The 11,807-nt window shown below is 47.1% G+C and overlaps 2 protein-coding genes across 2 annotated transcripts; both read left to right on the top strand.

The window, feature by feature from the left end:
- Positions 1-63: 63 nt before the first annotated feature.
- Positions 64-11,807, top strand: LOC148403613 (SH3 domain and tetratricopeptide repeat-containing protein 1-like). The gene is made up of 20 exons (XM_088371876.1): positions 64-97; positions 1,005-1,135; positions 1,207-1,312; positions 1,385-1,525; positions 1,748-1,937; positions 2,184-2,260; positions 3,276-3,416; positions 3,504-3,722; positions 3,818-3,998; positions 4,075-4,225; positions 4,455-4,577; positions 5,333-5,483; positions 6,700-6,896; positions 7,109-8,816; positions 10,660-10,859; positions 10,938-11,038; positions 11,183-11,289; positions 11,378-11,431; positions 11,509-11,664; positions 11,776-11,807. The coding sequence occupies exons 1-14, from the start codon at positions 70-72 to the stop codon at positions 7,340-7,342; spliced, it is 2,070 nt and encodes a 689-aa protein (XP_088228002.1). The 5' UTR covers positions 64-69; the 3' UTR covers positions 7,343-8,816; positions 10,660-10,859; positions 10,938-11,038; positions 11,183-11,289; positions 11,378-11,431; positions 11,509-11,664; positions 11,776-11,807.
- On the top strand, positions 8,756-11,435 carry LOC148403614 (snaclec coagulation factor IX/factor X-binding protein subunit A-like). The gene is made up of 4 exons (XM_088395659.1): positions 8,756-8,816; positions 10,660-10,859; positions 10,938-11,038; positions 11,378-11,435. Exons 1-4 carry the CDS (start codon positions 8,756-8,758, stop codon positions 11,433-11,435), a joined length of 420 nt encoding a protein of 139 aa, XP_088251785.1.

Here is an 11,807-nt window from a genome sequence, read left to right as displayed (position 1 = left end):
TGAACAAGACCGCAAGATCCTTGAACTCTACTCGCCTACTGCCCGATGACAGCTGGGATAGGCTCCGACATGTCCGCGATGCCTGTGCGGACAAGCGGTAGGGACGGACGGATGGTATAATTGTCATTCATTTGATTTTCTGATGTGTTCTTGTTCTGCCCTCTTTGCTTCGTGTTGAAACGTCATTTTCTATTTAATGGTTAAGCCCGCCCTCCTGTGGATGCTTGGTGTAAGTGTTTTACTCAGCACGAGACGATTGTATGTTCATTTTATTTACGTGTCGAAGTGACGTTAGCCAACATGCTACAAGCTAACGATCGTTTCACGCGGTGTTTTCTTTCTTTTGTATTTCAGTTTTACGATGGTCTTAAGAGGGCAATGGTTTGAGGCCATTCGTCAATAAATCGGCATTTAAGACAACCAAGTCTGATGATTCGCTGGTGGAAAAGTAGACGCTCCGGAGTGAGGACAGCACATTCTGTTTGATTTAATGTGTCATAACATGATAAATCTACCGTGCGTTCTTCTGTTTTATTTCCCATGCATCAAGTAAGTTTGCACTTGAATTAGGGTGACATCTATTTTCTGGGGCAATAAAAACCGTCAAATCAAAAATCCCACCCAATCAAAAGTCCGCGTGGGTTTTCTCTGGGCACTCCGGTTTTCTCCCACATTCCAAAAACATGCTGATTGAGCACTCCAAATTGTCCGTAGGTGTGAGTGCGGATGGTTGTTTGTCTCTGTTTGCCCTGCGATTGGCTGGCAACCAGTTCAGGGTGTCCCCCGCCAAGTGCCCGATGACTGCTAGGATAGGCTCCAGTACGCCCGCGATCCCGTGTGGGCAAAGCGGTACAGAAGATGGATGGATGGATGGATGGATGGATGGATGGATGGATGGATGGATGGATGGATGGATGGATGGATGGATGCTAAAACCGACTGATGTCGTTCGAAGGCATGCAGGGAGATTTGGATGATGATCCCTGACTTTTGTGCACTTTCAGCTCTGCCCGTGCGCCTGGATGCGGTCACGGGTCACGAGCGTCTTCCTGCACACGAGGAGTCGCAGGAAATGCTGCGAGGGAAACTGCGCACTCAGCAGGCTGACAGCACTGAGCTCAGCACTCTCATTGAGGTACGTCACAAAAACACACTCGGAAGGTCATTCGGGGGAAATCAGCAAGCAGCAAAAACTGTGTCAAATAGGAGTTGTCTGCTCACCTCGTTGCCATTGACCGTGAAGACCAAGTGATTTTTGTCACGTTCCAAACATTCGAGGAAGTGTGGATGTTCGCAACGCACTACACACTTGGTACGTTGGCAATATTGGTGCTGTTCTCCCCCAAAAATGTTTCGTGCGCTTCTCATATCGTGTTTGTCATAGGCCGGCTTGGTCATTGCATGGAGCTTTTGTTGTTTGACAAGGAGTTGTGGCTCCTCTCCTTGGAAAACCATCTTGGAATCAAAGTTTCCGTTCCGGAGGACACTCTTCATGTTCTCTACACGTGCGTCCTCATGGAAGAAGGTACAAAGTGGGTGGTAGTCATGAACAAACACACAACAACAAAACAATACAGTCGTCTAAAATGACATCCAAAACATGACTTCAAGTCAAAGTGAAGTGGATACATTTGTTATACATATTTATCTGCAAATCCTGACACATGGTGACTCGAGTCAGGTGACACGAATCCCTTCGAGTGTCACTTGATCGCAAACAGCGAGTTGTGATGATCTGTGTCGTCAGCGTCAGTGTTTGCTCGCTGCACCGCCAGTCGGATGTTTGATAGTTGCACCTCCGGACCCGACCTGTACCTGGAGCAGGGAGACGTCGCGCTCTTTGAGCCTCCCTTCCGGAACTCGGGCTGGACAGTCCTTTGCTTGTCCGACGGCACCGGGGCCAAACCTGCGCTGGAGCCTGTGATACCTTTTCATCAGTGAGTTAAAACAGCAGGCACATAGAATGCAGTGTAGCTCTGTTGAGCGCAGCTTTACTGGGTTCCAGATGAGGTTCTCCTGCCGATAGGTGGGGGCGGAGAAAAATCACAACAGTAACCTGTAAAAATCTTTGGAAGTCATTCTCGTTTAAGTTGACTGTAAAACCGGCACCAAAAATGAAAGCCGTAGCGCACGCGACGATGGTGATAAAAGTGGCCGTTGGCATTCATGTGATGTTTCCGCAGGTGGTTTCTCAAGTCTTGTCCAGAGAACATTTTGGTGGGTGATGGCAAACCGGCCCGTGACTTCCCCATGCTCTTCGGTGAGGTGGCAGTTTGGATTATTGAGATTTATCTCCACTTCTCACCCTGCACACATTCAATGGTGTCTTGAGAGATGAGTGACTCTAAGTTTTTTTGAGACATGAAATCGTTTTAGACTTGCTCGAGTGCAGACTTGAAATGCAAGCGCCGTGTCATAGCAGTTGGCTCAAACTCGACACTTTTGCCGACCATCATCACCACTGAAAAATAATGGCGAGTATCTAGGTTTTCAATAGCAGTCCCAGTTGAAGTATACTATAAAAGTGAGCAGAAAATCTGCAGAATTAGCCAATGTATTCAAAGCCACCACATAGATCATTGGGACAAAAGAAAGAAAAGATGACGACTACCCTTCGCGCCAGTGGTTCTTAACCTTTTTCCTTGTTCGCACCCCATTCAATTCACCAACCAGTTCACAATGTTCAACCCAGCGTGGGACTGCGCGTCTTGGACTCGGTCTTGGCAGCTCTGCCGGAGTGCTGCGCCACGCCGCTGGAAGGCCTTTGGATTTTGGTTCCTGCTTTTGACCAAAACCGGAGGACTCGAGTGACGTGACGCGAGGTCCCTGGATTTTGGTTCCTGCTTTTGACCAAAACCCGAGGACTCGAGTCACGTGACACGAGGTCTCTGTATTTTGGTTCCTGCTTTTGACCAAAACCCGACGACTCGAGTCACGTGACACGAGGTCCCTGGATTTTGGTTCCTGCTTTTGACCAAAACCCGACGACTCGAGTCACGTGACACGAGGTCCCTGGATTTTGGTGACTGCTTTTGACCAAAACCCGACGACTCGAGTCACGTGACACGAGGTCCCTGGATTTTGGTGACTGCTTTTGACCAAAACCCGACAACTCGAATCACGTGACACAAGGTCTCTGGATTTTCGTTACTGCTTTTGACCAAAACCCGAGGACTCGAGTCACGTGACTCGACTCCAGCCAGCCTCGAGTTTCCGAGTCACGTATGAAAGTTGGCCCACATGTCTTGAGTGTTAACTTTTTGATTGGCGTCCAGGGTTGGTGCTCAACATGCGCGGCGTGGCTCTCCGTTGTATGGGTGACCTTCGCAGGGCGGCAGAGAGCCACCACGCCGCCGTGGCCATCTGCCAGGAGAACAAAGACGTGCCCAACCGAGCGATAGCGCTTGCCAACCTCGGTAACTTATCTGCTTATTAGCGTGCCTCCGATGATGACTTGAGTGGAATTGCAGTAAACGACGTGGCAATGGCTTCTCCTCACAAAGGCCTGCTGTGTCTCAAGGCCGGAGCTAAAGGAGTCGCACGGAAGCACCTGATGGAGTCCGTGCGGCTCTTTTCCTCGCTGGACGGAGGGCACGAGACGACCTTTGTCGCCGTGCTCCTGCGCCTGGGTCAACACTGGGTGAACGAGCGGCGGATGCATTTTGGGAAAGGATGCTACGAGTGGGCTTTGCTGCTGGCCATCAAAGCCAACCTCCCAGACTGTAAGTTGCTAAAAAGAGGACCTTCTCATAGCCAAAACGAGACATGAATTCAGACGACGACAACATCAAATCATCCCAATGTTAATATTTGCCAGGCCAGCTGATGGCGGTAAGACGTCTGTGCCACTTTTATGAGTGGGAGAGTCCGGACCGGGCCCGGCGCGTCATCTACAGCCAGTACCAGGTCCGACTGCTTCAAGGGACACCCGACCGAGAACGGGAGGGTGACACATTGGAAGCCATCAGCCAGCTCTTCCTCTCGCTGGCCACGCAGAGGTTCCCCACCCGGTTCGACCGCTTGACGTTCCTGTGTGGAATTCTCCCAAACGTGAGCTCCCACATCATCACGTAGGGCCTATCGCGCGGCTCTCGACCACACCAAGAGCAGTCTGGCTATTTTCATCGACCTGGGCCTGAGTGAGAAGGAAGCGTACGGATGGCTTCAAGCTGGCAAGATCTACCACCTCCTCGGCCAGGCGGAACTGGTGGAACTTTACGTACAGGTGTGGAGTACAGCTGCCAGCTGGCCCACGACATCACCAGCGTTTTTCTGTCCTCTGATTTGTTGGTCAGACCCAAATGCAGATAGGCACTAATTGGCATTTTGGGTCAAATTAGATGAATTTTGTTGAATTTATTTTTGTCTTGTCGAGCTGTGAAGATTGATTCCGAATTGCACTGTGGATGAGTGAAATTCCCCCGCACACATTTTTTGTCTCATGTGGTGGGCAGGTCGCACTGAATGTGGCTCTGAGCACAGGAGACAACAAGTTCATCTTGAAGATGCAGGAAGCTGCTGGAGATATCTTCTTCAACAGTCGCCATGATCAAGACAAGGCTATCATCTACTACAGGGTACGTGCCCCCAAAACAATGTTTGGACTCTCTCTCTCTCTCTCTCTCTCTCTCTCTCTCTCTCTCTCTCTCTCTCTCTCTCTCTCTCTCTCTCTCTCTCTCTCTCTCTCTCTCTCTCTCTCTCTCTCTCTCTCTCTCTCTCTCTCTCTCTCTCTCTCTCTCTCTCTCTCTCCTCCCGGCTCGCTCTCTCTCTTTTCTCCCGGCTCGCTCTCTCTCTTTTCTCCCGGCCAAGTCAAGTCAAGTTTATTTGTATAGCCCTAAATCACAAAGAGTCTCAAAGGGCTTCACATAGCCAAAAAATGACAATTATTCTCAAAGCAACCCCTGATCTTAAGCTCCCAAAAGGGCAAGGAAAAACTCAAAAACCCCTAACAGGGGAATAGGAGAAACCTTGAGAAGGGACCACAGATGGAAGGATCCCCCTTTCAGGATCACCTGGCTCGCTCTTATTGCTACATGAGTCATTGGTCCTCAAGTTAGGCAGGAATACCCTTGCAAAAATTGAACTGCGATATTGCCAGGGAAGACTGGGATACGTGCTACGAAATGGCGTTAAAGCACCATTTTGTTGTATCACTGTGCAACCTCTCGATTAACTGTGGTTCCGTGGCACCAAGGTAGTGTAAAGTCATCTTTCTATTACTTTGGCCTGAGCACAAAAACAGAACTTGCGAGTTTTGGACAGACAGATAATGGATTGATTGAATTTGGTAGCTTTGCTCATTCGTTGTGCTCCCTGCCTGCCCTTGACGCAGGATGGCGCTCTTCCCATGGCGGACAGGTGCGGCGCCGTTTCGAGCAGGCTGAGGCTGTGCAACAAGCTGGCAGAAGTCATGTTCCAACTACAACTATACGGAGAAGCCTTGGAATTTGCTCACAGCGCTCTGGAGATCAGCGTCAAGCTAGGTAGGAACCAGAGATGGTACCAAGTCACACATGTGCAAGTCTCAAGTGAGTCTCAAGTCTTACTTAACCTTCAAGTCTCAAGTAAGTCCCAAGTCATTTTTTTCTTGGGCAAGTCAAGTCAAGTCCAAGTCCTTAAATAGGTTAAGTCCAAGTCAAGTCACCTTATTATTGCAATTTTACCCACAGAATCTGATCTTAGTAACGTGAAAAGACAAGATATAAGTAACTTTAAGTAACCATCATTGTCCAATGTGTCGAACCTGTTTAAAACATGTGACAATAATTTGGATTTGCACTGTAATTACTGATACTCAGTAAAATACACCATGGAATCAAACAAAGAAGACATTACCTCATACAATGATTGACAGCTCAATCCAAACAAATGAACGTCTGCCGACAGTGTCCGACACATTTGAGTTGCAAATATGAAAAAATAATCTGAAAAAAATCTGAAGGAAGAAACACATTAAAGAGCATTAGAAACTTTTCATGTTTCATCTGTAACATCTGGTTGATGTTACAGATGAAACCCGAGCTCTATAAACTTCAAACGGACAAAGTTTGAAGTTGTCGTCTGGCTGTCTGAAATGTCTCTGTTGCATATCTTGCACTGTGCCGTCCGTCTTTTGCCGTCATAAAGGTAATTCCGATAGCCGAAGGCACCGCTCCCGCTGACATGTTTGTGCATGTCTGATATAAAGGGGCGTGATTCTCCAATAAACACGTTAGGTAGCTAGAGAGGGCACGACTGATTGATTGACAGGGTAGCGATCCAATCATGACAACGCCATTCTCAGCCTGCGCTCCTACCGTGTTATCGATATTACTTTTTTAAATGTATTATTAATTTCATATTCAAACTGAAAACATAAACTAAATAACACTCAAGTCATCGTGTCTCAAGTCAAGTCAAGTCCCGAGTCTTTAACTCCCAAGTCGAGTCTCATGTTTTTTTTTTTATTTTTGTCAAGTCAAGTCACAAGTCATCAAAACAGCGACTCGAGTCGACTCGAGTCCGAGTCGCAGTGACTCGAGTCGACTCGAGTCCGAGTCGCAGTGACTCGAGTCCCCATCTCTGGTAGGCACTACCTGCACGTCTTGCTTATGGCAGCCCACATGGCACTGGTCCAAGTCCTAGTGCATTTTCATTTGCGCAAGGAAAGGGTCTGATGTTAGATTTGCCTTTCGTGGCGACCGGCCACGCTCCGTGCAGGTGAGGTCCTGAACGAGCGAGTGGCCTACCATCGTCTGGCCTCCTTGTACCACCGTTTAGGTCAGTGCGAACTGGCTGAACACTACTACCTGAAGACTCTGAGCCTCTGCCCGGCCCCTCTGCAGTTTGACGAGGAAGCCCTCTACTACGCCAGGGTATACCGGACCTTGGGGGACATCCTTTTCTACGATCTGAAGGTACTGGATTTTTGGACTCAAAGTGTGATTGTTTGGCCAGGCAGCGGGGCAAGCAAAGAATGAAGTCGGCAAATATTTGCCACATTGCCTACAAATGAAAATATGACCAACAAGGGACCCTCACCCAAAGAAATGGGTATACTCGACGTAACGTCAAAAAGAAGGCATTTGATCGACTTTTTTTGGTCAGAGTTAGTTTTTGTTTTCTCCAGGACCCTTTTGATGCAGCGGGCTACTACCATTTTGCCCTGGCCGCAGCCATGGATGTGGGCAACAAGAAGTGGCAGCTGGTGCTGTGCACCCGCCTGGCCACCCTCTACCACAACTTCCTCATGGACCGCCAGCTCTCGCTTTCTTTTTACAAGCGATCCCGAGGCCTCGCCGCGGAGCTTAACGTGAGGAGGATGAACACGGCCGCGGACCGCGCCAACGTTCCAGTTTACTAGGTGCCGCCGGGCGACTGTCTTTGAGTAATTCCGCACTACCCTCTGACGTTTCTGTGCACTAGTAGAACTACTTTTTGTTACCGGTGAGCTGAAACTTGGCGACAACTGTGTCCTGTTAGTCGTGCCAGTTAACCTCAGTAGTAGTGGTAGCAGCAATTGCACTGGCATAGCTATGATTCTTTTATTTTTTGTAGGGGTAGGGTGGAAATACGCAAAGGGTCTCTCTGAAAAATCTGAAAATACTTGAGTCGGTTAAAGCCCACGCAAGCACGGGGAGAGCATTCAAACATCGAGACCGGAAGAAATGAAACGTCTTGGGTACAGAAATAATCATAACTCAGTTGCTACGCGCTTCCCATGAGAAATTTGCTCCGACAAACGAGTGCACATTGGTTGGAAAAATAGCCAAAAGGCCGCAATCCTTAATGACTTGGCATCAAGTTGGTTGCCTTTCAACATGCGTTGCGTGATGAAGTAAATATAAGGACAAACAAGATGAATTTTCAAGTAATAAAGTGTTAGTTCTTGCACTGGGTTCCGCCGATTAGGTCTCCCCTTGTCCCTGTTCCTATTGCCTCCTTCCCCCAAGTGAGGAGTTGTACAGGTTGATGGCATTTAGCAGTCTATTGGTCCCACACTTGAGGAGGAGCAGGCTCCTCTGAATGATGCTAGCCTTATTAAATCAATGTCTGCTTTATTGTCGATTTCTTGACATGCCAAGACACACAAAGAAATCGAAATTAGGTTCCCACTATCCCACGGTGACAAGACATAGTACACAATATACATACAAGTAAACAACACAAAAAAACAACAACAAGCCACAAACAATGACTAAATAAGAGTGCTGAATAAATAGTAAATAAACAAATAACAATAAATAAGAGGAGCAAAAATGGAGCAAGCGTGCGTAGAGCAGTCAGAATATAGCGCAAAAGTACAGCACGCTACGCAGAAGGGGGGGAGAGAGTTCAGGATCCTAACTGCCTGGAGTATATTTTTCATTCATGGCAGATTTGTAAAACTGCTGTTATGACTTGTCGAAAGCCAACCAACTTGATGCTTTACTAGCATTCCCTGAAGGGCTAACGCCTTACTCAAGAAAGTTGGGTGTAATTGATTATTAGAATGATTCGCTGGTTGTTGTTCAAGTGTAGGAAATAAAGACCATTTACGAATGTCAAAGAAATGAAAGCGTCCGTGTGCTTGCAGGCTTTGTGACGTGTGTGACGGTCACATAGCGCGTGGGCGCGGCCTGTCTTGGGGGTAGTCAAACAAGTCGTTTGAGCTTTGTTCATCATTTGGCCGTTTTGACTTAATTCACCTACTTTCGGTGACTTTGTGAGTTTGCGGACGGTCTCTTCTACTTTCAATGACTTCGTGAGTTTGGGGAATGTCTCTTCGCCACTAAACATGTGGGAGCGACTTACCTGCTTTGTAATCTTGATCAGTATCCACTGGACGTGCACTACAGGTCAGAAACTTTCCTCACTTGATTGCAAATTGGATGGCTTTGTGCTGCGCGTAGAGTGCAGCCAGGCGTATTTTTTTTACTTTCTCATAATGTATCATTGAGCCATCATTGGATTGTTAAGAAGCCCCGTGTCATTATTTCAAGAATCATTTGGCGGCTGATGTGTCCTTTTTGGTCATTTTTATGTCATACACCGGCTTCGTGGGTTACTGTTCTGTCACGAGAGCATGGGAGCAACTTTACTTTGAAATGATCAGCTACTACCGTTGAGTCAATTGAACGCCGACCTTATCATATCGTGGCTCAGCGCCATATTATTATTATTATTTTCAATACATTGGGTAGAGATGTCTAATGCAGTTCACAAAATATCAACCTTGAGAATGAGTGTAATAAGGCGAAATCGCCAGCAGATGTCGACAGTGCCTTGGACGAGAGCAGCCAGTGTACAAGTTAATAATGAGCCCACTTTGCAGGATGTAAAGTTGTAATAAGCGTGTTGCATTTGCCGAAATGAACAAAATCAAAACAAGTTATCCCGTTATCGGCATCGTAAAACCAAGTGTTAATAAGTTGCACTTTTTATTCTGATCATGATCGAGCAACATAAAAATGCTCATGCTGCGCTTCTTACATTGGATGACGTGTCAATTGAAGTGATGCTAAAACATAGAAATGCTCATGCTGCTCTCATCATTGGATGACGTGTCAATTGAGGTGATGCTTAGACGTTATTTTCCTCATGATCGATCAGCATAGAAATGCTCATGCTTGGATGACGTGTCAGTTGAAGTGATGCTTAAACGTTATTTTCATCATGATCGATCAACATAGAAATGCTCGTGCTGCTCTTGTCATTGGATGACGTGTCCATTGAAGTGACGCTAAAACGTTGTTTTCATCATGACATCGATCAACATAGTGCTCATGCTGCTCTTGTCATTGGATGACGTGTCAGTCGAAGTGATGCTGAAACGTTCTTTCCTCGTGATCGCGATCAACGTAAAATGCTCATGCTGCTCCAATTCTCATTGGATGACGTGTCAATCGAAGGGTTGCTAAAACGTTATTTTCATCATGATCGATCAATACAGAAATGCTCACGAGCAGCCTTAAAGTCGGTGTTATTATCCCATTTATCCATGTTTATCAGGGAAACTGTTTTCACAATTTGTACTTATTTTGTTAATATAAGTTATCGTAAAAGCAAAAACCTTTGGTTTTCACAAAACCCTCAATTGTCTTAACATTACCGTCTTTCATCCCACTTGTAGAATTCAAACTACCAGGTCGTATTTAGAGAAATTTTCAAAAAATGGTGGGCATCAAATCCAAATCAAAGCCAAAACAAACTAAGTGCTGCTTTTATGCTAACAGAATTAGGCGACAGGCAAGAGAATGAAGGGCAGACGAGCTTTTGTTTCTTTTGGTCTTGGAACCCAGAAGGTGGGCGTCGTCACCCCAGACCGGATTGTGCACTTGGTTGCGATGCCCCAATAGTACCACCTAACGCCCACGTGTGGAACTACATAAATTGCAACACGTGTACAGTAATCGCTCGCTACATTGCGGTTCGTGCAGTTAATCGCTCGCTACATTGCGGTTCGTGCAGTACATCGCGGATTTTTTTTTTTTTTTAATTCCAAATGAAAATTTAGTATTTACATGTTTGAAACTGTTCATGTTTGAATGATGACATATGCACTTATATGGTTTAATATACATTTATTTATACACAAAAAAATTATGTTAAAGGGGGAGAGGGTGACACTACTTTGCGGATTTCACCTATCGCGGGTGCTCTGATCTGTCCGCCCGCTCGATCCCCAAATTGTGCCCTCAGCTGACGTCTGTGGTTTCGGATGGCTCGAGCACGAAGGCAGCTGCTACAAGGGGGTGGATGCCCCCAACGGTTGGCTGGGGGCCCGTCACCACTGCGTCTTGGAGGGCGGGGACCTGGTCTCCATCTCTTCCTCGGCCGAGCAAGCCTTTCTGCAAAAGATGATGAAGTGGAACGACTTCTGGCTGGGACTCTCCAATCTGGTGAGACGCGAGAACAATCAGCCGTGGGCTCTGTTGCGCTACTCGATCGACAAATTCAATGTTTTTTTTCCCACTCAGAAATGCGACGTAGCCTTGTGTAACTTTAAAGACGGAAACCTGACTTGGTCCGACGGCGAGACGACGACATACACCAACTGGGCCAAAGCTCACCCTAGGAGGTAAGAATGAAGTCACAACTTGGCATGCTGTCGTTGTCAGGTGGGCACACGTTGATGTCACTCGAGAGAAACAAACATGCCCAATCTTCCAGTTTGGCCCATTTTTGGTTGTGTGTCTCGCCTTAACTCGAATTCTCTCGGCAGCACCTCGGTTGCATCCTGCGCCTACGTCAAGGCTCCTTGGTCACATCTTTCCTGGATGACTGTTTCCTGCACTTCCCCGTTGAAATACGTGTGCAAACGGCCGCTGAGTAAGCGTGCACGTCCGTCGTCATGCTGCCGTTGAAAAGAGAAAAGTGCAATTGCAAAAATGTTTTATTTTTTTTATTTTTTTTGCAGAATGCCCAGCTGGGCGGACGTGTACCCCCAAAGACAGTTTTACTGCAGTGACAAGTGAGTTGTAGCACGATTTTCACCGCATTTATCATCATGGTTTCCTACAAAATGTTGCTTTTTTTTTGTGGCCTCAGCTTCCGACTGTGACGATGGATGGATGCAGTATGGCAATTTTTGCTATGATAATGTATATCACTTCGGTGGCTGGGTGAAAGGCGAGAGGTACTGTCTCAAGAAGGGAGGCCACCTGGCCAGCGTCCACTCTGAGGAAGAGGTCCAATTCATGTCGGGTGAGCCTCAAGGGGAAGCGCACTTGTCGTCCAGTCCCGCAAAGTTTGACCACGGGCATCAGTTGGCTGAAGCTCTTCTTGGACTGAAGCTCTTATTCTCCTTTCCTCAAGATTTCACGCATTACGCATGGATATGGGTGGGA

Source organism: Syngnathus floridae, chromosome 1, assembly GCF_059516105.1.
Source record: "Syngnathus floridae isolate MCC-2025c chromosome 1, RoL_Sflo_1.0, whole genome shotgun sequence".
NCBI classification, from domain to species: domain Eukaryota; kingdom Metazoa; phylum Chordata; class Actinopteri; order Syngnathiformes; family Syngnathidae; genus Syngnathus; species Syngnathus floridae.
This window is presented reverse-complemented; position numbering and strand designations above follow the sequence as displayed.

Coding starts and splice junctions, on each gene's coding strand:
- LOC148403613 (XM_088371876.1), top strand. CDS start 70: ATGTCCGCGATGCCTGTGCGGACAAGCG. Junction 2,261..3,275: donor TGACTTCCCCATGCTCTTCG/GTGAGGTGGCAG, acceptor ATTGGCGTCCAG/GGTTGGTGCTCAACATGCGC. Junction 6,897..7,108: donor TCCTTTTCTACGATCTGAAG/GTACTGGATTTT, acceptor TGTTTTCTCCAG/GACCCTTTTGATGCAGCGGG.
- LOC148403614 (XM_088395659.1), top strand. CDS start 8,756: ATGTGGGAGCGACTTACCTGCTTTGTAATCTTGATCAGTATCCACTGG. Junction 8,817..10,659: donor CCACTGGACGTGCACTACAG/GTCAGAAACTTT, acceptor TTGTGCCCTCAG/CTGACGTCTGTGGTTTCGGA. Junction 10,860..10,937: donor GGCTGGGACTCTCCAATCTG/GTGAGACGCGAG, acceptor TTTCCCACTCAG/AAATGCGACGTAGCCTTGTG.